Below are 23,064 nucleotides of genomic sequence, written 5' to 3' on the forward strand. Positions count from 1 at the left end.
TCCAGGTCTGTATGTATTAAAAAAAAAAAAGGCACCTTTTTGTTGCTAAGCAAATATTTGATGCATACATTCTTAAACTGCAGAAGAATTGGTGAAAAGTCTCTCCTAAAAGCTTAAAGTAAGGGAGATGTGGAGAAAGAGTGAGTGGCATACTACACAACCAGCCTGGTGGAAACTACGAATACTGCCAGATAATTTAGGAAATGGCACACTAATGGCAGACTAAATTGTGTACTAGAAGTCAAAGCTGGTCTGAGCTGATCACACTATAAAGTAGCGATGGTGAAAAGTTTTAGTAGTAGCTGGTGTCCAGCTGCCACCTAGGAAAGGCTGCAAGGCTGAGGCACCGCTAAGAGCTTTGAAAATCAGCAGTGCAAATTCAGCACCTTCCTATTCATATGTAGAGGGTGGATTTGTCATAATAACATTGCTTAATACACCAGGCAGTGAAAAAACCTGAAGAGAGGACTGAAATTGCATATGTAGGATGAGTTCCGGGTGTGTATTTCTAGAGTTGTGGTGAAAAACGGTGTCTGTATCTTAGCTGCGCTCTGGACTCCTCCGTTTGCTTCTCCAGGAGATTCCAGCCTCTCTGAAGTTAATAGGTATTTGCTATTTTGGACACCTCTTGCATTATTTTTTATAACAGTCTTATTAACATACTACCTGAATGCTACTTAAATTCCCATACAGCTTTTAATCAAGTGGCTAAAAAAAATCTGAGTGTGTAATCTGAATGTAGGTTGACCTTTCCGTGGTGGTTTGAGGAAATTCAACTGGGGAAAAAAAAACAATTGAAAATTTAGTACCTTCTGAGCAGCTTTCTTGCTAGTCTCTCTCTTCCTTTTATCACTCGTGGAAGCAACGTAATGCACCCAAGATGCACATTTTGGACACGTGATTGCTCTCCATGAATTTTCCTGAAGTGCTTGTTGTACACAGATCTTTATGATCCCTTTTAATGATAATGGAAGATACACCTAACAGGTAAAATGTGCTTATTTGGTGACAAATCTTCTATGTTATAAGCAACAGAGGTTTGAAAACCTGTCTTGTCACCAATAACTTCCATGGCTGAGAAAAATTTCCCAACACAGGAAAAAAAGGAGAGAAGAAATTTAACTCTTCTTCCCCAACTGCTGTTTAAGTTCCTATGCAACTTTACAAGTTAGCTGAAGTAGTAGAGACCAGAGGGAAATATTCAGCAGATTTTTGCCATTCTCACAACTCCCTTCCTTCCCTTTCCCCCACCCTCAAAATCTGAGGTTATGCGAGGCACAGAACGCAGATCTCTAATACTGATAATTCAAACCTTTTTGTGCTATACTGATCACTGCTTTTAGTTAGCCAATTTCTAATGACTATAAACAAAACTTGACTCCTGGGGTTGGGATTGTGGATTCCTGACTTCTAGTGTTCTGTTGATGGCAAGGCAGGGGTTTTACAGTTCGCTGTGAAAAGCTGCGTCAAGATTTCCAGTTGCAGATTTGCTAAAAGATTGACTGTTTCTTCTGCAGCTGACGAAGTCAAAGAGGGAGCAGAAACTCAAGGGAGTCCAACAAACTGTTTTACTGGACAGGGCATGACAGCCAGGTGCGTGTCTTTCAGTGAGAAGCACACTTTAAAACAGACTCCATTTAAATAAAAGAAAAAAATTGATAGATCTAGTTAGTTTTCTTTTTTGGTGGAGCAGAAGGGATTGCTGCTGGAATAAGCTAGCTGGTAAGTGCATCTTTTCATTGAATCCCAAAATACTTCAGAATATGGAATTTTCTCGTATTTCTAGTATCCTTGATTTTCATTATTCCTCTGTATAACGGGTACATGCGGAGGATGGCCAAATGTTACTGTTGGGTATTTTTGTGAGCTTCAGGTAGCAGAGGGCTATGTGGGAATGTAGATGTTGGAGCAGGCAGAACATCCATATATTGCATGGTGCAATTACCGTCTTATTCAGCCTGCTTTATTAGAGGCAAGGCAGTTGCTGACAGAAGAACAGATTTTAGCTTGGAAACACCGAAATGCACATTTGAAACGTGTCCATATAACCTTCATTCATCGTCCTTGTGCATATGCATGATGAGGAAGTACACAATGTCACAATCACCGTTTTTTTTCCCTGCAGGACCTTTGCTTTGTTGAGTGTTGAGGCTTGATGATGGTGTGTCATCACTTAATCAGCAGTTACCCAGTATTTTGTTTTTCTGCCTATTCAGTGTGTGACTGCCTTTTTTTACAATGTATTATGCAGATCTGAAAACAAAATATATTCCTTCACGGATAAGGATGTTCTGTACCATGAATGTTTCAACAAGCTGTATATAGTAAGATGGAATTCCTTTGCAGTAAGAGTTTATTTATCAGGAAGACCTTCCTATATGGATAAAGCTTTCTGAATGATTAAGAATAGTTTCTGTGATCAGAGTAGGCAGTGGTGTTTTTTCAACTGCAGTGAAGTCAATGAGCTACTTAACTACATTGACTTCATTTTGGAGCTGTTGGAAATCGATCTAACTTCCTGAACTATAGCATCTGACAAGTGATGTGTGCTGTGTTTTGCACAATCACCAGTACTGCTGTTGCATTCGTTCAGCTCAGATTGCAGAAGTAGTGTTGACCATGATGATATTCAACTGGCATGTACTTGCATGTTGATTTTTGTGAACATATAAACCTATGGCATCTGGAGATCTAAAGGTCTTTTGACCAGAAAGTTCATGGAGTTTGATCCCATTCCTAGGTAGGTAAAACACATTCTGTACTAACCAGGGCTCTGATCATATTAAGGTGAATGACAAATAGGGCTAAGTTTATCTCTTTAATCACCACTTAAGAAATAGATTTCATTGAACAAATATTAGAAAAGAAGTGTTGGGTGCTTTTCATTGTTTGTTTTAGATTTGTAGCTTTTAAAGTAGGAAGCAAAACTGAGGAAAGACATGTTATGTTTTCCCTCATTGCATTGGACAAGGTCAAACATTTTTAGACCTCTCCGTTATACTCCAGGGAAGAGAGGGGGTTGCTTGCAGTTATCCATTTAGAAGTTAAGCCTAACTTGAAAACTTTCTTGGCTGAAAAGGCAGGAAAAAAAGTACACTTGCACTGTGACTAAATCTAGCATACAATTAATTCTTCTATGCAGCTCTCTGTGTTAATTGCTGTCATTGTGTGAACTGATGGCTTAGGCAAAAATAGAAAATTTTATAACTGGTGTGTTGCTTACAATGCATAGTCTTAACTTAAAGTGCAAGCCTGCAGTGGCTTTCTGAATCCTCTTCTATGCTGTCAAGCTCTATGAATCATCTTTATGTAAATATGAAAGGTGTCTTTAGGAGAGCATACCTGAGAAGTGTAGTTCACACTGCGTTTTCCACTTTTCTTGTATGGTCAGAAGTTACGAACTGGTAGTGTCTAAATGGAGGTAAGTGTGGGTAGATCCCCTTTCACATACTCTCAGCAGCAATAGTTTTTTTGCCAAAATAAAAAGACACTTGACTACTTCTATTTTTAAAAAAAACACCAATCTGGCAAAATAGCTAATTCCTCATTCCAGTCTGATTCTGGAAATTGGGTTGGTTTGTAGTTGTAATCCTGTGCCTTATGTTACCGCTGCAGCCTCTTTGTTTCTTCCAAAGTCCTTATCTTTGGGGCCAGAAGGAATCACAGCAAAGTTCTCCCACCTGAACATTGTATATCTTTTTTTCAGTGCTCCTGCTCATTCAGTCTGCAGTGTTCAGAATGGGCTCTGAAGTAGCTTCTTCATTGTAAAAATAGCTGCATTCGTTATCTCGGGGTAACTGGCAGTTTGTGCTGTCCTGGGAAGCAAGTTATTTGGGAAGCAGGGGAACTAATGAAGCCCCATGTCCCCTGTGCCCAAGGCCAGGCGAGCTGCAATGCTCTGCGCTCCTCCTTGTGTCGTCGTCTTTTTAGGACAGCTGCTTCACTCGTGCCCTAGTTTCTGTGCTGAAAATGTCAACAGGAGAGACTGTGACTGCAAGGACAGTGCTACTCCCTTCTTCCCTTTTGCTCCTTCCCCAGTGTGCATAACTCTGATTTTAAAGGTCCCCAGTACCATATCCAGCTCCTTACTGTATCTTCTACTGGTCGCCTGGGCCTGCCAGCTAAGTAGAGCACGGTGAATGCTGCAGTTGTTTTGCAGCAATGCCTGTATTATCGGCCAGTCTGGCAATCAGTGGTTTGCTCTAAGGTGAAATGAAAACCCTCCACTGTTTTTTCACAACGTTGGAAGGGTTTTTAGTTCTGAAGAGCTTTACCCTTCTGTCAAAGGTGCTGGATGTTGGCCCACGTGCCTTACAGTTACTTTGAGGATGGGTTAGACAGGCAAGCCGTGCAATAGCAAATGGCATTTTTCCTTAAGGAAGCAGGCATGAAAAGTGTGAAGGGGTATATCTGCAAGGGCACAGCGACGTAAAGTTATGGGGGTTTGTCCGAGTGGGGCTGCGTCTCCGCAGCGACTTCAGCTTGTGGCAGAACTGAGCTCATGTGTCTTCACTGTGGGTTTTCCTCCCTCTTGGTTAACGTATATCTGTTATGCGTCTGTTAGCCGGGCAGAAGTTGTGCTTTTTTTAAACAGTGAAAAGAAAGGTAGCTATGTCCTTAGCTTCCTGCTGCCCAAATTCCAGTACTTGCCTGGAAGAGGACATCAGGAGCCTTTAGAAATATGGGTTAGATGCCCGAAGCCCCACTTCTGCACCGTTGCCAGAGGGGTGCTAGGAACAGCTGGTCTGGCTTTTGGGTACCTTGTTTAAACTTCTGAGCTGCTACTTTAGGCACTGCCTTTGAATAGCTTCATTTAATTTTTGCGTTGTCAGTTGCTTAGCAACAGGCAAGAGGAAAAAATAGTAAATGCGGCCAATTTAGTTTCATTACTGATAAGTTAGCATCTCATTAATGTAAAAATATATTTATAATAAGACTGATCAGCTGTTGTTCCTGAGTTTTGCCAGGCAGAATGTTAAATAAACAGCGCCTATGAACTCAGTAAAGAAGCTGACACGCCGGGGCATTTACTGTTACCTTTGAGCTGTGCATTAGATGTCTGTCTTTGCATTTTCATGATATTATTCTTATTTTGTTTGAGGGTATTTTGTTCTGCTGCCACTACTTTTATTATGTGAGCATCTCTGATTTTCTTTGCCTTATTTTCCCAGCAATAGAAAGGATTTGATGAAAAGTCTAAATCTTGTACGCCTAATATTAATTATGTGAAGTAATGTTACTACTGAAGGATTAAAAACTAAAAGTTGAAAATGTGTAAAACAAATCTATGTGCCTGGGAAAGCATTGAGAAGTATTACCATTTTAGTATGGTAGGATTTTTGACAGGGGCAAGTTACTTTTAAATTTTCCGGTCTTGCATCAGAAGTTTGGCAGTGACAGTTAATTTTTATCATTCAAGGGGCAGCATTCCTGTTGCCCAAAAAAGTGTTTGTCTGCTCAAGAGCTCTGTGGAATTTGTTTATAATCATTTCCATGTTGCTGAAATGTTCAGGCAATTTTGCAATAAAAACGCAGATAATTATGAATGGCTGAAGCAAACTCTCTGTTTTTCATGTGTTTTTATAGATTGCCTGTTTAAACTATGTCCTATGAACCGGTACTCTGCTCAAAAGCAGTTCTGGAAAGCGGCAAAACCAGGAGCTAACAGCACAACAGATGCAGTGCTACTCAATAAACTGCATGTAAGTATTAATGGTTAGGCTGCTGTTGATCATAAACCCACTCATCCATACAGCTTAAAATAAGTACGTCCAGCAAACTTGACACACTTAAGCAGGGAGTACTGAAAAAGTGTATATATAAATGAGCATACAGAAATCCTTTTGAGACATGCACTGAGATGCAACTCTCTGAACACCCTCTGATTGACGATCAGTTGTTGAGGGGCTGTGTCCTGTTGTCTATCTGTACGATATTGGGTTAGTGCTGTGGTGGCCATTTACGCTTTAGTTGTTAGCCTGCACTAACTATAGTAGTGCTCTACGTGGGTGTTTTGAGTAGTAACAGTATTAAAATGCGTCCCTTCAAACAACTACACTGAAGAGTTGATTCTCAGGGATCGTATCTCAACATACTAAGTCACGGGAGCTCGCTGTGCTGATCCCCACCCTCTGAGCAGCTTGTCTGATAGATCTTTTGGAGTTCCACATACAGATATTGCTGCTATTGATCTGCGTAAAGGTTTCTGCGTTTAGACCCAGAGTAACTATAAGGCCACAAAATTCCTTCCTTATTAGCTTGCAGTCTTTAATATTTTTACGGGTAAAATGTTGGCATTCAGCAGTTGAAAACCCAGTAAGGAAGCTGATTGCTGTTTTTAGAGTTCCTTAAAAAAAAAGGGGGGGGGGGGAGGAGGAAAAAAAGCCAAGTAACTTAAATACCATCTGTTGACTTTAGAGTTAAATAAACTACATGTTTATCTTAAAATTACATAATTAAAGTACTTCATGTCAAAATTACAATTCTAAATATTTTTAGTCTCTTAAAGCCTATATTAAGCTCATTGTAGACTGAAATACAAAATGGGCCCTGTAGGAGAGTGCCATTTGCTGATTGCCATATGGCTGCCTTACTCTTGCATTTTACAAAGGCTGAGCGCTTGACTCTTTTTGCTTTTGAAAACATAGTTTTATAACCTAGAAGTATTAACTTGGCAAGGAGAAAGTTATTTTTGTACTGGCTGTAGCACAAAGGTTCCTCACTTGTGCCTCGTTTCTCCTGTCCCTTTAATGATTAAAAAAAAAAAACTGATGTAGTTTCAAGCTTTAAGTATCAGATGATTCTGGCTTTGTTTTTTTTGGTATGTAAAGGAAGGGAAGAGGAAAAGACAGTTTACGCCCCTAAGATATGTATGTATTTATGTATTTTATGGAAAAGTATGCTCTAAATATTGTCATGTTGAATGAAAATACCTTATAATTGTGCTGGGTACAATGTCATTTAAAGTTGCCTTCTCTTTCCCCAGTACGTTCCCATTCAGGTGTTTGGGGCCTGTTCCTCCTCTTCTGCCTAGCAAGCTAATACTTTACCATTTCACGAAGGGGCCCTTCTGTTGGAAGTACAGGATTAGCTTTTTCCAATATTTAGTCACAGCTGACTGATGGTTATACAGAGATGTGCCACCATGCATGAACAGCTTGCTTGATTTGATGAAAGGTTTTGATTACTTTACAATTCTTTTGGAAATGGCTTAAGATACATCACTTTCACATTAAAACTAAGCTATAGCGTGTGCCAAATCAGGTCTTTGGTGACCTGGGGCTATTGCATGGCTTTAAAAGAATTTAGTCCCGTGTACATCGTTCATAAATCAAAACTTCGTTTTCTGCCAATTATATGGTACATGTGTCATCTTTTCCATTTATTGGTGCATGGAATATAATAAAAAACCTGTTTTGCAGAATGTGTGGTGGGGGTGGGGGTGAGGGGGGCTATGTCCCAAAACATACGTGCCATTGTTGCCTTTGCCCATGATTAGATTTCTTTATCAGTGCATATAATTTTTAATGAAATTGGTGATCCAAGATGTATTCATCATCACTTGCCTTTTTTGGCTTCTGTTTGTCTACTGGTAGAATTTATTATCTACTGTGGAGTGCTCAATGCTGAGGTCAGGTTATTTTAAGTTAATGCCATTTAAGGGATATAAAATCTGGGACACTTGTCTGTCTTTGGTATCAGGAATCAATGCTGTTTGAAAAGCTGACATCTAGTGGCCAGAGAAAATGCTTATTTCTTCCCAAATGACACGGGTAGTGGTGTCAGTTTTATGTGCTTTTGAAATGTATCCAGAATCTTAGTGTGTTCTGTAAAAATTGTGATAATTTTCTTTAGAATAAATCTAGTGCCCAGCCCTGTGCAGGCGTGGAAGTCCTCTCTTATGTCGTTGTTGATGATTGAGGACTTCTAGTACTTGCTTCAAGAAGTCCTTTCTTGACAGAATATTTTGAACTTGAGCAGAAATAATGTTTTGTTTCAATAATAACAAGGAAATTATCCTGAATTGTAATTTTGAATATATTTTGGAATTTAAAGGAGCAGCTGTATTCCAGGTTCTCCTGGAGAAAGAGCCAGCTATCATACCTAGCAGAGTTTCTAAAAATAGCAAATTGTGTGTAAGCTGAAGATGACAAAACTTCCTAACAGTATACAGAAAGCTCTTCCTTTGCAGTAAGTAAACTTTGTCCTGTGTTCTTCAGTTCTTCAAATTTGTCTCACTGCAGTTAGGACAAGAAACTTTGCCCACAGTTCCTCCGAGGGGAAACTGGACCTAGCAGAGTCCTAGAAATCTGCAAACCAAACCATAAGCATTCATGCATAGCCTCCTAAAAAGTCTATTTTTAAATCACTTTGTACCACTAGATATCAGTTAATGTAGATTTTTTTAATGAAAAAATCATCTTTCATGTGAAGTGAGAGAGAATTTCTTTACCAAATAAAATGATTTAAAAACTACCGGAGATAAATGCCTCACTTTTAATACAAAACAAAATTCAAGAGAATGGTCAATATACAGAGTACATATCAAATGTCAGCTTTTATAAGAGCTGGTTATTGTATTAAATTAGGTCAGATTAAATAGAACAATTTGTTACTATGGTCATTCAGTCTTGCGAATGCTTCCACTTTTATTACCACGTTGGTGTGATAATGTAGCTCAGAGAATCCTTTGATAATGAAGTGTGAAATCTGTGACATGGGGAAGTTGGGAAATCAAATGTTTGGAGCTCCAGTGGGTGTATGTAAATGTCATCTAAATAATCCTACTGAATGACAATGGTGAGTAGAATTGCCATAAAAAGGTAGTGTGGAAAAGTGGGGGCCTATCTTGGCAAAGTAAAATAAAGGACCAAAGCTGAGGTCCTTTCCTTTCATTTTATATGGAAGTCGGTAGAAAGAGCATAGACTTCCTGGCTTGAATTGTCGCCCTTCCCTTTCATCATCCACGCGTTGGTGTTTTGTTATCTTCTCATGGCTTGTCTTCTGATAAGAGCTTTTCATCTCATATTTTATTTAAAAAGTTTGTCAAATTCAAGTCAGAATATGAATTCTGTGTTGTTGCTACTTCATCTATAGGATCTTTTCACAGTACATGCTCTATTTTCCTGAAAAACTGGGAAAGGAAGTTGGATACACAGCTTCAAGTTTTCTTTTTTATTTCCTTTTTTTTTTTTTTTTTTTTTTTCCCAGTTCTGTGAAATACTTTTACAGAACCTCAGGTGTTTGACTACGCTGTTTATAAAACAGCTAGTGACTGAATTGTTCTCCTTTGATTTCAGCATGCAGCAGATTTGGAAAAGAAACAGAATGAAACTGAAAACAGAAAGCTGCTAGGAACAGTTATCCAGTATGGCAATGTCATCCAGGTAGGTTCTGGGCATCCGTGGAAGCTGTATAGGATTTTGCTCAAAATCCCTTGTTCGGTTTGACTTTGAAGTTGTGAAATTCATAGACAAGAGCACGTAGCTTTGCATGGTCTGACAGTGTCCTGAAGTGTGATCCTGTGAAGCAAGAACTGTGTTTGTGGCTGTGAACTGTGTGAGGACATGGAGGAAAGTTGTTTTTTTATTTATTTTTTTATTATGGGTAAGCTGTGGTTTTTTTGAGGTCACCATGTGTTTGCTTTCTTCAGGAGTGTTTCTTTTCTGTGCTTTTCTTGCAGTTGGCCATTTGGAAGATGGCACATACAGAACACTATAGTTCCAAATGTTGTTTCACACAGTCAAATGTTGAGATACCAAATAGTAAACTGGCAAAAGCAGGAGAATCAAGCTATCTAAGTAATTGCAGTCTACTTAAACAAAGAATTTACTAGGTCCCAGGGAGTGAAAAGAAGCTGAAATCACACATCAGGAAAAATGGGAAGTACAATAGTTGCATAATGAAAGAAAAACATGTATTTAATTGGGGAATGTCATCTGCAGTGGGTGCTGGTTCACCAGCTTCCACTAGGTAGAGTACCTCAGCACTTCAGAAGTAGGGATATTACCTGAGCATCGTGAGCCTTAGATTAAGAAATTTGTATACAAATGTTTTAGACTTTTATTCTGTTGACATAATTCCAAACAATAGAATGGGTGGCTAGGGGCACAGACAGGCTATATTGTTGTAAGGAGATACTGGCTGGTTGCGCTTGAAAGTAATTGCAGTCTTTGGAGCAACCTGAAGGGAGGGAGGGCAAGGGAATGTCTTTCTGGATTGAATTAAGCACACTGTTGGCCTGCATGTTTGAGGCAGGATATCCACTTTTAATTATATGATGAAAGAAAGATGGTAGTACCTGTTTTCAATTGGTAAGACTACAGGCATCAACAGTAAGAGGAGTACTAGGTTTTTGCCTGTATTTTCCCTGTGGTAGAAGTGTTCTATGAGTAACCACCATTTCGGTAGTCAAAAGGCATTAAAAAGCTGCTGTCTATGTGAGAGTACTTCTAGTTTGCAGAATTTACTGGAAATTGAATTGAACAGGGTAGGGACTATGGTGTGGCCTCTTGCACCTTATGTTTGCATGGTGATTGTGTGTAATCTGTGCAAAATGCTGTACGGTGGAGGGTCTGAGAACAGGACTCTCTGAAGAGAGTCTTCAAAGAAGAGTAAGGTTTCCTGTTAAGCAAATCAGAAAAGCAAAGCAACTGAAGAGCAGCCTTACTTCTCACCGCTCTCCTCCCAACCAGGGAAAACAACTGAATTTGTAAAATTTACAACTTTTGCTCCTGTATTCTTGAGCAGTCTGTTGTAAAGGGGCACAGGTTTTTGTATGTCTGTCCTCTGCTGGAGAAGGGATGGATATATTAGCTGAGCATCTTTTATGCCATAAGACTGTATGTATACTGAAAGACGTCTAAGTGGAATTGTGCCTGAATTCATCTTGATGTTAATTTAGCATAATTTAACTTTTATCTTAATTTCTGTATATTATTTTGGTAGTCTTATGTGTACTCAATGTCTATTGAGGAGAAGAAATATGAGCATTCTTAGAACTGAACTCTAATTCTTATTCTAGCTGCTTCATTTAAAAAGTAACAAATACTTAACAGTAAATAAGAGGCTTCCAGCTCTACTAGAGAAGAATGCTATGAGGGTGACCTTGGATGAAGCTGGGAATGAAGGTTCCTGGTTCTACATACAGCCTTTCTACAAGCTACGCTCCATTGGAGACAGTGTAAGTGCTAAGGAGAGCTGTTATCTTCCTGTACAGTTTTTGTGCAAGGCTTGGGAAAGCCTATTTCAGGAGCTCTTTCTTGCAATTAATGAAATGCACAGATTTTTTAGTGTATAATGTTGCAGCGACAACCTTTTCCCTATGCTGTAATGAGGGGGAGGAACATTACTATGGTAACTAGTATTTTGGAAACAAGGAATGATTTAACATTGGAAGGAATAAGGGACCTAACTACAGTAGCCTTTCAGAATTCCTGTCCGCTTCAAAAGGGTAGGAAATGTTGAGTTGCTTCAGTGGATTTAGAACAAATAGCATCTTGGTTTTCAGTGTTGTAAATTTTGAATCAAAATCCATCGTAATTTTATATGTGAGGAGTGAGGTAATAATGAGGTTAAATGGTCCTGTTATATGTGGGAACTCTGGAAAGTAATTGGTTCTGAACTGAATGCATTACCACTTTAATCTCTTCGTCTGTTTTGTACAAATCTGAGGCACCTGGGTAGACTATCTGCCTAAAATCAGGAGAGGTCACAAGATTCAGTATGCTCTGTGGTATAGCCCGTGCATATATTTGGCATCTAAACACAGAGAACTTTATCAAAAAGGAATAATTTATATAGTAGACTAGCCCCATTTATTTTGGTGCAAATGTACCTTTTCTACGTGCAAGATAGGTAAAGACAAAGTATAGGTTAATGCAACCTTAGTGGTCATTAAGCCTTTTCAAATCCCACTGATTTGCAAACACTTTATCAGAAAGAGCAATTCCTGTCAATACAGAGAAAGCCTTTTTTATTTTTTTATTTTTTATTTAAGAAAGAATTTGCCCTGGAGGAAGGGAAACACAGGACCTTTACCGTCCATAATAAAGTGCACTTATCTTGAGTCATGTGCCAGTCTGGTCAAGAATCTGATTTTACAAATGAGTGTGTGTCTTGAAGGAGGAGGATTTTTGGCTGACCTTTTGCTGTAGGAATTATTTGTTAAATGTTAACCAATGAAATAACTGCATGAAAAGTAACAGATGAGTTATCACAATTGCAGACCGTGCTCCTTTTCTAAGCATCTGATTCTCTTTTGAGCCTCTCTTTGAACCTCTTTTTTTCCCCCGCATCAATACTAGAATATGGTAAACTGAATTCTGGAGCAATCGGAATTCCGGTTTTCATACTCAGACTGGTATCTCTCCAGCCTGCAAGAAGACGATTTCCTCTTCTCACTCCCAGTAAATAAATTTTTCTCTGGTTGCAAGTTTGTGTCTGATAGTGCGCTTATCTACAGGTTGTCATTGGAGACAAAGTAGTCCTGAATCCTGTCAACGCTGGCCAGCCTCTTCATGCCAGTAGTCATCAGCTTGTTGATAATCCAGGATGCAACGAGGTAAGGGCAGAATGATGGAGTCGGTAGTGCAGGAGTTTGCAGCAACTCTATAAACTGCTGTACGTTTCAGCTAAGCTGCTAGGACTTGTGTTTTATGAAAACGAAGTTCTCGGTTACCATGTTGATGGGTACCTGTGGCATTGTTTTGGAGCAGTTACCTGGTTACTCAGCACCTTAATAAAGCTGCCAGACTTTTCTCCTATCTGTTGGGCCCTAGACAAAGATTTGAGTTTGATCTCTTTTATTGATTGGCTAAAAATAATACTTTTCTTCAAATCCGATAGTCATGGTACAATGACGTGTAGCGAGTTACTTTGAAAGAAGTCAACTCTGCAGTTACTTTTTTGGGACTGAGTGCAGGAGCAGCTTTCTTTCTCTAGAGTGGTGCAACAGGGACTGCAGTATTCTGTTGAAAATCATGTAAAGGTGGTAGCTTGTGGCAGTATCTTGTGCAGGCAATGTGCATCCTTCCAGTGTGGCTAATGGTTTTACTTCTCCTTTTAGGTCAACTCTGTGAATTGCAATACAAGCTGGAAAATAGTCCTTTTCATGAAATGGAGTGATAATAAGGATGATATTCTTAAAGGGGTAAGAGTCAAAACTCAGTTTGTTCATGACTTGTTCAGGGATGCATAATGTCTGTATTGATCTTGCTGTCTGGGCTTTGGCAGGGGGACGTGGTGAGGTTGTTTCACGCAGAGCAGGAGAAGTTTCTGACCTGCGATGAGCACAGGAAGAAGCAGCATGTCTTCCTGAGAACTACGGGGAGGCAGTCAGCCACTTCTGCAACGAGTTCAAAAGCACTGTGGGAAGTAGAGGTAAGAATGGTAACCAAGGCTGGGGGTGGCTGTGTAGTAACAATTACTGTTTCTGTTTAAAAACTATGTGCTTGGATTTCTTTTTTAAGTACAAGTCCTGCTGGCATTTGAAGTTTAATCTTAGAATTCCTTTACTTACTGTGCTTTCTTTTTTGCAAAATGAAAACTTAGTTCTAATTTCTAATGCCACAGCAGATAGCTCTCAAATACAGGTTCTTGACAATTAAGAAAAGGGGACAGAGAAGCACCTATGAAGTAATTTTCTCACCAGTCACTAAAATCGCAGACCAACTAATAATTTCAGCTAACTGCTCTGTGTACTGAACACACTATTTTTGATGTTGAATATTGTGAGTATGCATATTCTTATCTGACAGATTACACCTCTTTGCTAGTCTCTGTGCATTGTTTGCCTGGACTATATTTTTTTTACCTGGCTTTTAAATAGAATGACTAACATCTTGGCCATCATAGGCTTCTTAAAGTACCCTCCCCACATTGGTGGTATTAGGCTAAAACAGAGTTGTTGTATATAGTTATAAATTTAAATGCTTGCCATGTGACCCACCTGTGAGAACCATAATAGTGTAATGGTGGATGGATATTCCTTCCAGAAGTATCTGGTTTGATGTACAGATTTTTGCCTATTTTAATCGAGAGCCTACCTGTAAGTTAGGGCTTTGAAACATTAATGCATTACAAGGCATCAGTGGCTCCTGTGGTAATTTCCGATGCACATGCACTAACCCTGTGAGAAATGCTGGATAGGCAGTTGGAGATAAGCTAGTCCTTCCCTGAAAGGCAGGGGTCAGCTCTGCTGGGTTTTCCCTAGGAAAGTAGGTGTACCCAAACAGTGGCTGATATGCAGTAACTGATCATCTGGTATTGGAGGTTCTGCTTGCCACAGGAGAAATTCAAGAGTAAATATGACAGTCTTCAAATTATTTTGTACAGTACTGTTACCTTTGAAACATTTCCAGGTGTCTTCCCTCCCCCACTTTCTGAAGATCAAGAACTAACTATACCAAAAAGTTAAAGGATCTGATGTGTCTCTTTAGGAAGATGGTTCTTTTTTTTCTTCTCCTCTTCTTTCTTCAACACCTAGTGACACACATGCATCTAAAACATCTTCTTTAATTACTTCTCTGCCTACAAAAAATAAAAGTTCTTAAATTCTGGAGGTGAATTAATGGTGGTCTGCTCAAAGTATTTGCTGTGCTATATGATCACACATGAAAGGTTTTTGTGGGTGGTGGTTTTTTTGTTTGTTTGGGTTGTTTTTGGTGGTTCTTGTTCTGTTTCCTCCCAAATGTAGTTGAAATACAACAGTGAAAAGGCAGGTCACTGGTATGTAGTGAAAATGTGGCTTCTCTGTTGTTTTAGGTGGTGCAGCATGATCCTTGTCGTGGTGGCGCAGGATACTGGAACAGCCTTTTTAGGTTCAAACATCTTGCTACTGGACACTACTTAGCAGCAGAGGTAGGTGTTGGAGGTTTCCTTAGGAACTCTGCCTTTCCTTCTGCAGTATTTTCTGCCTTTTATATTTTCTGAAAATCTCTTGTTTCCTAACTTAAAAATAGAAACAGTTGAGGGAAGGAGAGAGGTGTTTGGGCCCTTAGTATTAATGCAAAAGTAAATGGCTAGACATAAGAAACAAAGAAAAAGAGACTTAAAAGAATACTTCAATACAGGTATAGTGTTGAGCTTGTTGCACTTTTTATATGAATTGTAAAGGCAATAACTCTTCTTTTGCAAAGAATAGACCTTAAATAGCATCCTGTCATGTGGGCAGTAGAAATCAAGATACAGTTTATTCATCTATCAATAAATTCAAGTGGCTGAGAGCCATTTGGGGGAAATGAATTGAACTACTGTTAGTTTCTCTCAAATCAGTGATTTCTGAACAGAATTGTAGAGCTGACTGTAAAATGGAAATGCAGTTAAGGTTCAGATCAGCCTTATAAGAATTGTGGATAATGCTTAGCTGTCTAAGTGCAAAATAAGCAAGTCTGTTTCTCTCTCCATAGTGGAGTTTCTTCTTTCCCCTGCCCATCTTCAAAATTTCAAGACATCTTATAAAAAATAAAAAAGGCCCATAGCAAGTTGGAGGTTATAGTTTTGTGAGTTTTACTGCTTAACACTTGTAAATGTTTAATAAAACTGCTTTTGTTTACTTTAGAGCATAGACATATCAACATGACAATACACAGACCTGTATAAGTAAAAGATGCTCTGGGTGTAAGAGCACGTAGCAGGGCAGAATGGCTGTTTTGGCCTGTGCTCTTGACTCGAGAGCTACAGTGGAAGAAGTCTAGATTAAATATCCCATTTTATACTCTTCTAATTCGCAGATTGTGAACCAACAGCATTTTGTCACATGCACACAAATTCTTTTCAGTAGTGATCCATTATAGAGCTTTTCCAGTAAATCTTGGGTTCACTAATCAGCTAAAGCAAAACAAAACCATGGTCTTACATCATGCAAAAATGTAGCAGAGGAGATTGCTTGGTCAGTCCATGGTTAGAATAGTGTTTGTTCTAAGAGGTTTTTTGCCAAGTCATAGCGATTTTTTAGAGCTAGTTCGAAATTCCATTTGGAATTAAAAAAAAAAACAAAAAACCCAAAAAAAAACAACTTCCTAAGTCTCTACCTCTCTTGCTCCTTTAGGGGTTATCCTGAACCAGTTAAATCTCTCTGCATGTTTGCAGATTACTTAATTGCTTAATTCCTGGTCAGACAGATGCCCAATTAAAAATGAATCCATTTGCATTGTATACTTGTTTTGCATGTCTGGTAGTTCTGTAGCAGTAGAAAAGATTACATCTTTTACAATGTAAGTTTAGATCTTGCTGAGGTTGTTTCCCACTTCCAGGTCTATTAGAGTTTTGACATGCATGTGATTCTGTTTCATCAGGTAAACCCTGACTATGAGGAAGATGACCAGGAGTGTCAATCCTCAGTAAGTATAGGCAAGAGTATGATCTTGCCCCTGATTGAGGAGGGCTTGACGCAGGCCCTAGTATTTAATTGGCCAGTGCATAGATGCTCCAGGCTTTTTTGCTAGTGAAGAAAGTTTTAAAAAACAAAACAAAACAAAAAATTAAGAATCATCTGAAGGCTTTTAAGGCCTGTCTAGAAAGAGCGGATATTGAACACTGGAACAAGTTTTAGTGAAGAGCAATGCACTTTGAACAAATATTAAATGTTATTTGGACCTCCACCCTCACTCTTTGTATCATCTGTCGTTCTGTCTTCCTATTTCATAAACCTTTGCTCCCTTGAAGCATTCTCTTTCCATAGGTCTGAAAAGCAAGTTGCTCAAGATGACACCAGATGGCAAGTGTCCCTAATGGGATGTTCGTGTAGTGCTGTGCCACTCAATCATCTGACCTCCTTATTTAATAAATGAATTTCCTCTCTTATTTTAACTTGTCACGGGAAAGCCATGATAAAAGGTCTAAAGAGCAAGAACGGCTGGGCGAGGATGATTTTAATGCTATTCTTGTGATTTTCCTGTGAAAGCAAGTCTGCGTCCTTTTCAGTAAGCGTTGTATCAAAGATTGAGCATGCTGCGGCTGCTTAATGCTAATAGAAGCTTCTCATTGACGTCAGTGGGAAACAGCATTGCTTCAGTGGCTGATAGGTAGAATTGGAACAGCACTTTTCATTGTGGATTAAATTTTTTAGTTGGATTAGATCTTAGGTACATACAGAAGCCTGTATTTCTTGGTCATTAGCCTGTGTTACAGAAGATTTGCTCCATTTGGAAATGAGAAGGAACTGCTCATCCCCTATTTAAAGAAGAGATGAGTACACTGTGATGCTTGAAAGGCCAGCAGGGAGGAATTTTCCTCCTAAAAGGATTTGTCATCATAGCCAACCCATTAAAAAGCTAACCTTTGTCCACAGATATTTAACTGTTATCATGGTTATTTCTTGGAGTAGAGAATTTTTCAGTATTTTGCAGTGAACACTCATCTTCTGACAGCTTGACTCCAATAAACATACTGGAAAAATGAGAAGTAAAACAAATAAATCCACAAAGCTATTGTTCCAGGGGGGGAAAAAGAATCCAATACTGTTGCATTTTTTTTTTTTTTGAAAGTTAATCTGTGTGAAAGTTTTTGTCTTTTATACAGATACCTGTCCTACCAGTATCATGCCAATGTCTACTTCCGATAATAAGTGCAATAATAATGATAATGCACTGGCTTCGCATTTGTGCTGATTTTTTTCCTGCTCTGTGCTTTTACCACTAGGTGGCAAAAATAGACCATAAAGAACAGTATCAGAAGCACATAATTCACTTCTGACATAAAATTATTGCATAGTTGAAAACTTGCTAGTGGCAAGATGGTGTGGGCTGCTTATTCTTGCTTTGATAGAGTAACTTGATTCAAGTGCGAGCTGCCTGCAAGACTGCAAGTATCTTTGCACAGCTCTGTGTGTTGTTGTTTTTTCCTTATACCTTAGTGAGCTCTACAGGAATGAGCCTTAAATGGGTATGGACAATAATCCAGCTAGTACCCTTTCACCGTTCCAGGGGACTGCTTCTATCAAACTCGTAACTGTTTTGATGGTTGAAGTTTTAGTTCTCCCTAAATTGCCTCACTTCCGACTTCCTGATTTACTGCTCCTTGTTTTCAGCTTTGCCACAATTTCTGTAATTGACCAGTTTATCTCCTGATGTGCCAAAGGTATTGCACATTGTGAATGTAGAGCAGCTGCCTTATTGTGTGGATGAAGGAGGCAGCTGAGACTCAGAATTCATTCCAAGTGAGTGAATTTCTCCTGGTTTGGAGCCTCCAGATGGATTCCTTTGAGTGTATGGTTGCTGCTTCTTTTGAAGGCACATTCCCAATGTGTATTTCTGTTCCGTATAGCTAACTTTCTGTTCCAATGTGCAAAAGCAAAGGCTTTAAATGTCGCTACTTTGCAGCCAAGTTCACTGACTACAAATGTGTTAACTGCAGAGTATCCTGAGGCACAAGGAACAGTGTGTAGCTTTTCTATATGTTTAAGTATTGCAATGCCTTGCATGAAGACTTTGAAAGGCGGGTATTTAAGTGCTGGCTCCTCAGTAGGTCTTTTGGGTGCCTGCCTTGACTGGTGCCAAGATCATGAGGAAGCTAATAAATTGGTTGCTTGATCACTTCAAAAATTACATCTAGGATTTAAATATTTATACATTGACAGCTGACTCTTATATTTTGACAGTTAGCAACTTTGTTTTATTGCCTAATGTTAACTGGTAGTATTCCCTAGGAAAGGTTTTGGAGAAAGTTGTGATTCCTTTTTCTCGGTTTATTTTTTCCTGACTACTTGTCCTTTTGCCTAAAAATCCAAGGTTTTATTCACTCAGTTAATGTTAATATCTTTACTTTGATAAAAGAGGCTGGTAATTTACTGGCATCTTAGAAATCCAGATTTTCTGTTGCCATGTCCCTTGTAGCATATCCATATGTTTGAGCGCATCATAAGCTGAAGTGTAAACAGTGAGACAGCTAACTTGTTGATTAGCTTTTGCTTCCATTGTCCGTGATTGACAGGTGCGAGTCCCATTTTTATTACCAAAGTTTATGTACCAACAATCTTTCTGGGAAGTGCTGTTACTGACATTTATATTTGCAGCTCACTAAATTACTTTGTTAGGGTGATAATTGCAATGCATTAAACACATTTCAAAAGCCAGTAGTATGTAGGATGGGGATTTCAGCAGATGTGGGTCATCTGAAACTAGTTAGTTCCCAGGGCACTGTGCGGTGAGTGGCCAGGGCGTTTTGAGTCTCTTCTGGCACTGTCTGCAAGACCCAACCTCTGTTGTTTAGCGTTTATTGTGTTTATAATCCACAAATGCTCAGAAGTTATCAGTACTAGGGAAGGTAAAGAAAGGTTTGGCAAGAGCAGCTACTTGTCAGCTTTTCTAGTGTCCTAAAGAAGAGCTGTCTTTACCAGTACTTGGAGTGGCTCAGAGTTATATCCCCAAAATATGGGACACATTTATTTAACAGTAGGCAGATGGGTCTGCAGAGCTTAGTCTGACTGTGCGATGGGACTTCTTCCACAGCTGGATCCTGAGCAGGATGCCTCCAGGAGAGGCTTGCGCAGTGCTCAGGAGAAGATGGCGTACTCACTCGTGTCCGTGCCTGAAGGAAATGATATCTCTTCCATATTTGAGTTGGACCCTACAACGCTGCGAGGAGGAGACAGCCTTGTCCCCAGGTATAGTTAAGCATACTGTTAGAACTGACTACCTGCCTTGGCGCTTACTGGGTTTTGGGTGGTTTTTTGTTTTGTTGTTGTTTTGATAAAGCGGTTTCCCACTATGGTGGGTTTTTTTTTCCTTTTGAGTTAAGGTCCTATCTCAAATTAAAATAATACTTACAAATGCCTAGAGCATTACTTTAGGAGGCACTTTGCAATGGAGTTATAAATAACAAAAAAAAAACCATTTTACAGATGGGAAAACTGAGGTGAAGCAACTTTTTTTGCCAGTGAAAGAACTGGAACTAAAGTCTTGGGCCTCCTGTAATGTGTATCATGTGACCTATGTGTATCATGTTTGCTAGGACTTAATATACAGTATCTGACACTTCATTTTTTGTTTTTTGACCTAACTTCATATGTACTTCTTGCTACTTAAAGATGTTGCACACTTCAACAATATGCCGCCTGACTGCAGGCTCTTTGCTGCATGCTCCCACTAGGAAAGCATGGCAAACTTGTTCAACTCAATTTCTCTCAGTGAGCCTTTATATTATCAGATACACTAACTTAGCATAAGTTCACGTGGCCACCAAATGCAGCAGTCCTGGCTGCCTGTTGCCTCTGTTGGGCTGCCACAGGTGTGCAGAGAAGGGTAGTTGTCCTGCAGCTGAGAGACGTCTCATATGCTGACCTAAAATGCTCGTCCAACTGTGGCCTGCCATGTTTTATCCAAAAGCTGGTGCCTGCAGAACAGTGTCATTGCCAGAAATACTCGAGGAACTCAACTGGGGAACTGCTGTCTGAAGATGAGCAAAGACTCGTTGAAGTTTGTTAGAGAAAATTGTTGAATGCCGGTCCTGTGTGCTTGCACTTCAGTGGGCCTCTGATGCTGGTACAGCACTAGCTCTTTGTACAGCTAGTCTAAAACTTCTTAGTTTAGGGAGTGCAAAATAGAGAGCAGGGAGTTATGGATTAAAAAATACAGGCTTACAGGAGGAAGCTAACAGCTCAGCTATACAATATCATGTAGAAATGTGAGGATTTGGAGATGCTGTCAAAAAGACGAGTTTAATGTGTTACTGCGGAGCAGCTGAGTTACTGCAGCATATTTCCTTGTTCATATGTCACAAATGTGAGGCAAAAAGCACCATCATAAATCCTTTCATAGACATGGGACGTTTCATTAACTAGCAGTAACTGGGTGCAATTTCTGGGACTTGAAGCTTGTTTGTGATATTGCAGATCTTCACTGAATGTTGCTACTGCTAAGAGCAAGCTTTCAGAGTAGAGATCCATTCTGAAGTAAAACTTTCTGTTTAATCAAAGTTACTGATTCAGTGCAGAGAATAAAAATGTTAGAATGCGGGTGATGTGGGTTGTATATATGCTTCTGACACAAGCAAACAATATTTTTGTTATTCAGTATTTCTAGTAATACCAGTTCCTATGATGTTGCTATTTTTGACCTTTCACATCTAATATTCATAACTGTGTTACATAGCAGTCTGTGAAATACGAATTAGATTGACCTCATCAAATATGTACAAACCTCTCAAACTTCCAGTAATGTTCAGTAAGGTCTTTTAACTTGCCTTTTAGTACTTGTTAGTATATAATGTTTTAAAATATTTCTTGCGGTATTCATCTATATGTTCCTATACCTGCATGTGCATGTATGTGATCCCTCTGCTGGATTTACTGCATTTTATGAAACAGTTTGGTCAGAGCAAACTCCACCAAATTCCTCGCTGCCACGTATTTACAGTGCATTATCTGAGTATCTCTGGCTCTGTCAGTCTGAAAGCAATTTTCAGAGAACATTCTCAGTTATCAGCCTTCCCCCCTCCTTCCGCCTCCCCCATCGGGCCCTGGAAGTAAAGTGACATCCAAGCTGCTGTAATACAGATATAGTTCTGTTTTACATCTGAGCTGATTTCATTATAAAGGGTAACTAAAGACTTCTTTGGATAAATATATATTATAAAATAAGGGAAGAGTCTCATTCCTGTTATGATATGCACCCTGTGTAGGAGAATCTATCTTTTTTTTTCCTTTCTTTCTTTCTCTTGTTCCTGCCAACATCTTGGAGTTTTAACAAGGCTAAGATTTCCTGTCTGGGAAACTGACTCATACTGAAACTTTTGTCTGTCTTTCAGGAACTCTTATGTCAGACTTAGACACCTTTGCACTAACACTTGGGTTCATAGTACCAATATCCCTATTGATAAAGAAGAAGAAAAACCTGTGATGCTTAAAGTAAGTGCTGTGACTTTATTAACAAGTACATCCCTTATCTCCTGTACTTCCCTGAAACTGCTGTTGGTAGGAGAACTGCCAGTCCCTTGAGACTTTTAGTTCTACTAGGCTTGTCAAACAACAGGCAGAGTAACAGTAATGAATAGTGGCTATGCAAAATATTATGCCTAAAAGGTTTGCGTAGTACTGTAATAGTCATGCTTTTCAATTTCCACTGTAAAACAGTCATCATGAGGTTTTTCTTACTGTTCATGGCAATGTTTTTCAGTCTCATCTGATGTTTTCTCTTGGTTCAGGAACACCTATATGATTGCATGGAACAGTGTTGTTCTCAAAGTTCGACTTTTAATAGTCTCTAAGTGAAGCTATTTCAGAGCATGGCTTTTCTTTTATTTTAATATCACTAAGTATGTGAATCACTACTTTGTTTTCTGCCTTTTGGTTTAATAATAAAATTGCTTTGGATTTTAGATTGGTACCTCTCCAGTGAAAGAGGACAAAGAAGCTTTTGCAATAGTACCAGTTTCTCCTGCAGAGGTTCGAGACTTGGATTTTGCAAATGATGCAAGTAAGGTTTTAGGTTCCATTGCTGGCAAGTTGGAAAAGGGAACAATAACCCAGAATGAAAGAAGGTAAGGAAACAGGAATTCAGAACAGATAATGCTGTTTCCTTTACCCAGTAACTGTTTCTATGAAATGATGTTTATGTACGCTATCTTCAGAAGAGAGTTCGTTTCAGTCTTGATTTTAAAAAAATATATAATATATATTTGATAGTTTTGTAGTTGACTTGTCTGTACTAAAGGTTCTCCAGACATATTCTGTCAAACCCTCCCTGTTGCTGTGTGAAATGAGAGCACGAGAACTACTGCTCCGAACCCTGAAGGAATAATCTATAGCATGCCTTTCTTGACGGGCTTTGCAAAATGTGTGTGGGAATTTATAATCCATCCTGTGAAGACTGAACACATGACTTCTTGCAAATCCTCTGACAATGTATGTGAAAAGTACATGGCTGCACAAAAAGGATATGCAGTCTGCTGCACAAAGCTAGGTCCCATATGCTTCCAAAGTAAATGGTTTTTATTTGACCTTGGAGAGATTATCATCTGATTTTTTGGCAGTCTAAAATAACTGCCAAATAGAAATTTGTGAGTGTACGGTTGTCCTAAAATGGTTATGGTTATTTTACCACAGTTTGGTTATTAAATATTAAAACT

The 23,064-nt window shown here is 39.1% G+C and overlaps 1 protein-coding gene across 1 annotated transcript in view; it reads left to right on the forward strand.

Moving 5' to 3' along the window:
• Window positions 1–23,064, forward strand: part of ITPR1 (inositol 1,4,5-trisphosphate receptor type 1) — a 179,942-nt gene that overhangs the window by 41,655 nt on the left and 115,223 nt on the right. Inside the window, 11 exon segments of the mRNA XM_064519235.1 lie at window positions 5,587–5,702; window positions 9,300–9,386; window positions 11,024–11,182; window positions 12,464–12,562; window positions 13,067–13,150; window positions 13,234–13,380; window positions 14,764–14,859; window positions 16,296–16,340; window positions 19,449–19,603; window positions 21,745–21,844; window positions 22,316–22,476. Coding sequence (XP_064375305.1) covers window positions 5,587–5,702; window positions 9,300–9,386; window positions 11,024–11,182; window positions 12,464–12,562; window positions 13,067–13,150; window positions 13,234–13,380; window positions 14,764–14,859; window positions 16,296–16,340; window positions 19,449–19,603; window positions 21,745–21,844; window positions 22,316–22,476 — 1,249 coding nt within the window.

The sequence above is a fragment of the Dromaius novaehollandiae genome, chromosome 12 (genome assembly GCF_036370855.1).
Source record: "Dromaius novaehollandiae isolate bDroNov1 chromosome 12, bDroNov1.hap1, whole genome shotgun sequence".
NCBI lineage: Eukaryota > Metazoa > Chordata > Aves > Casuariiformes > Dromaiidae > Dromaius > Dromaius novaehollandiae.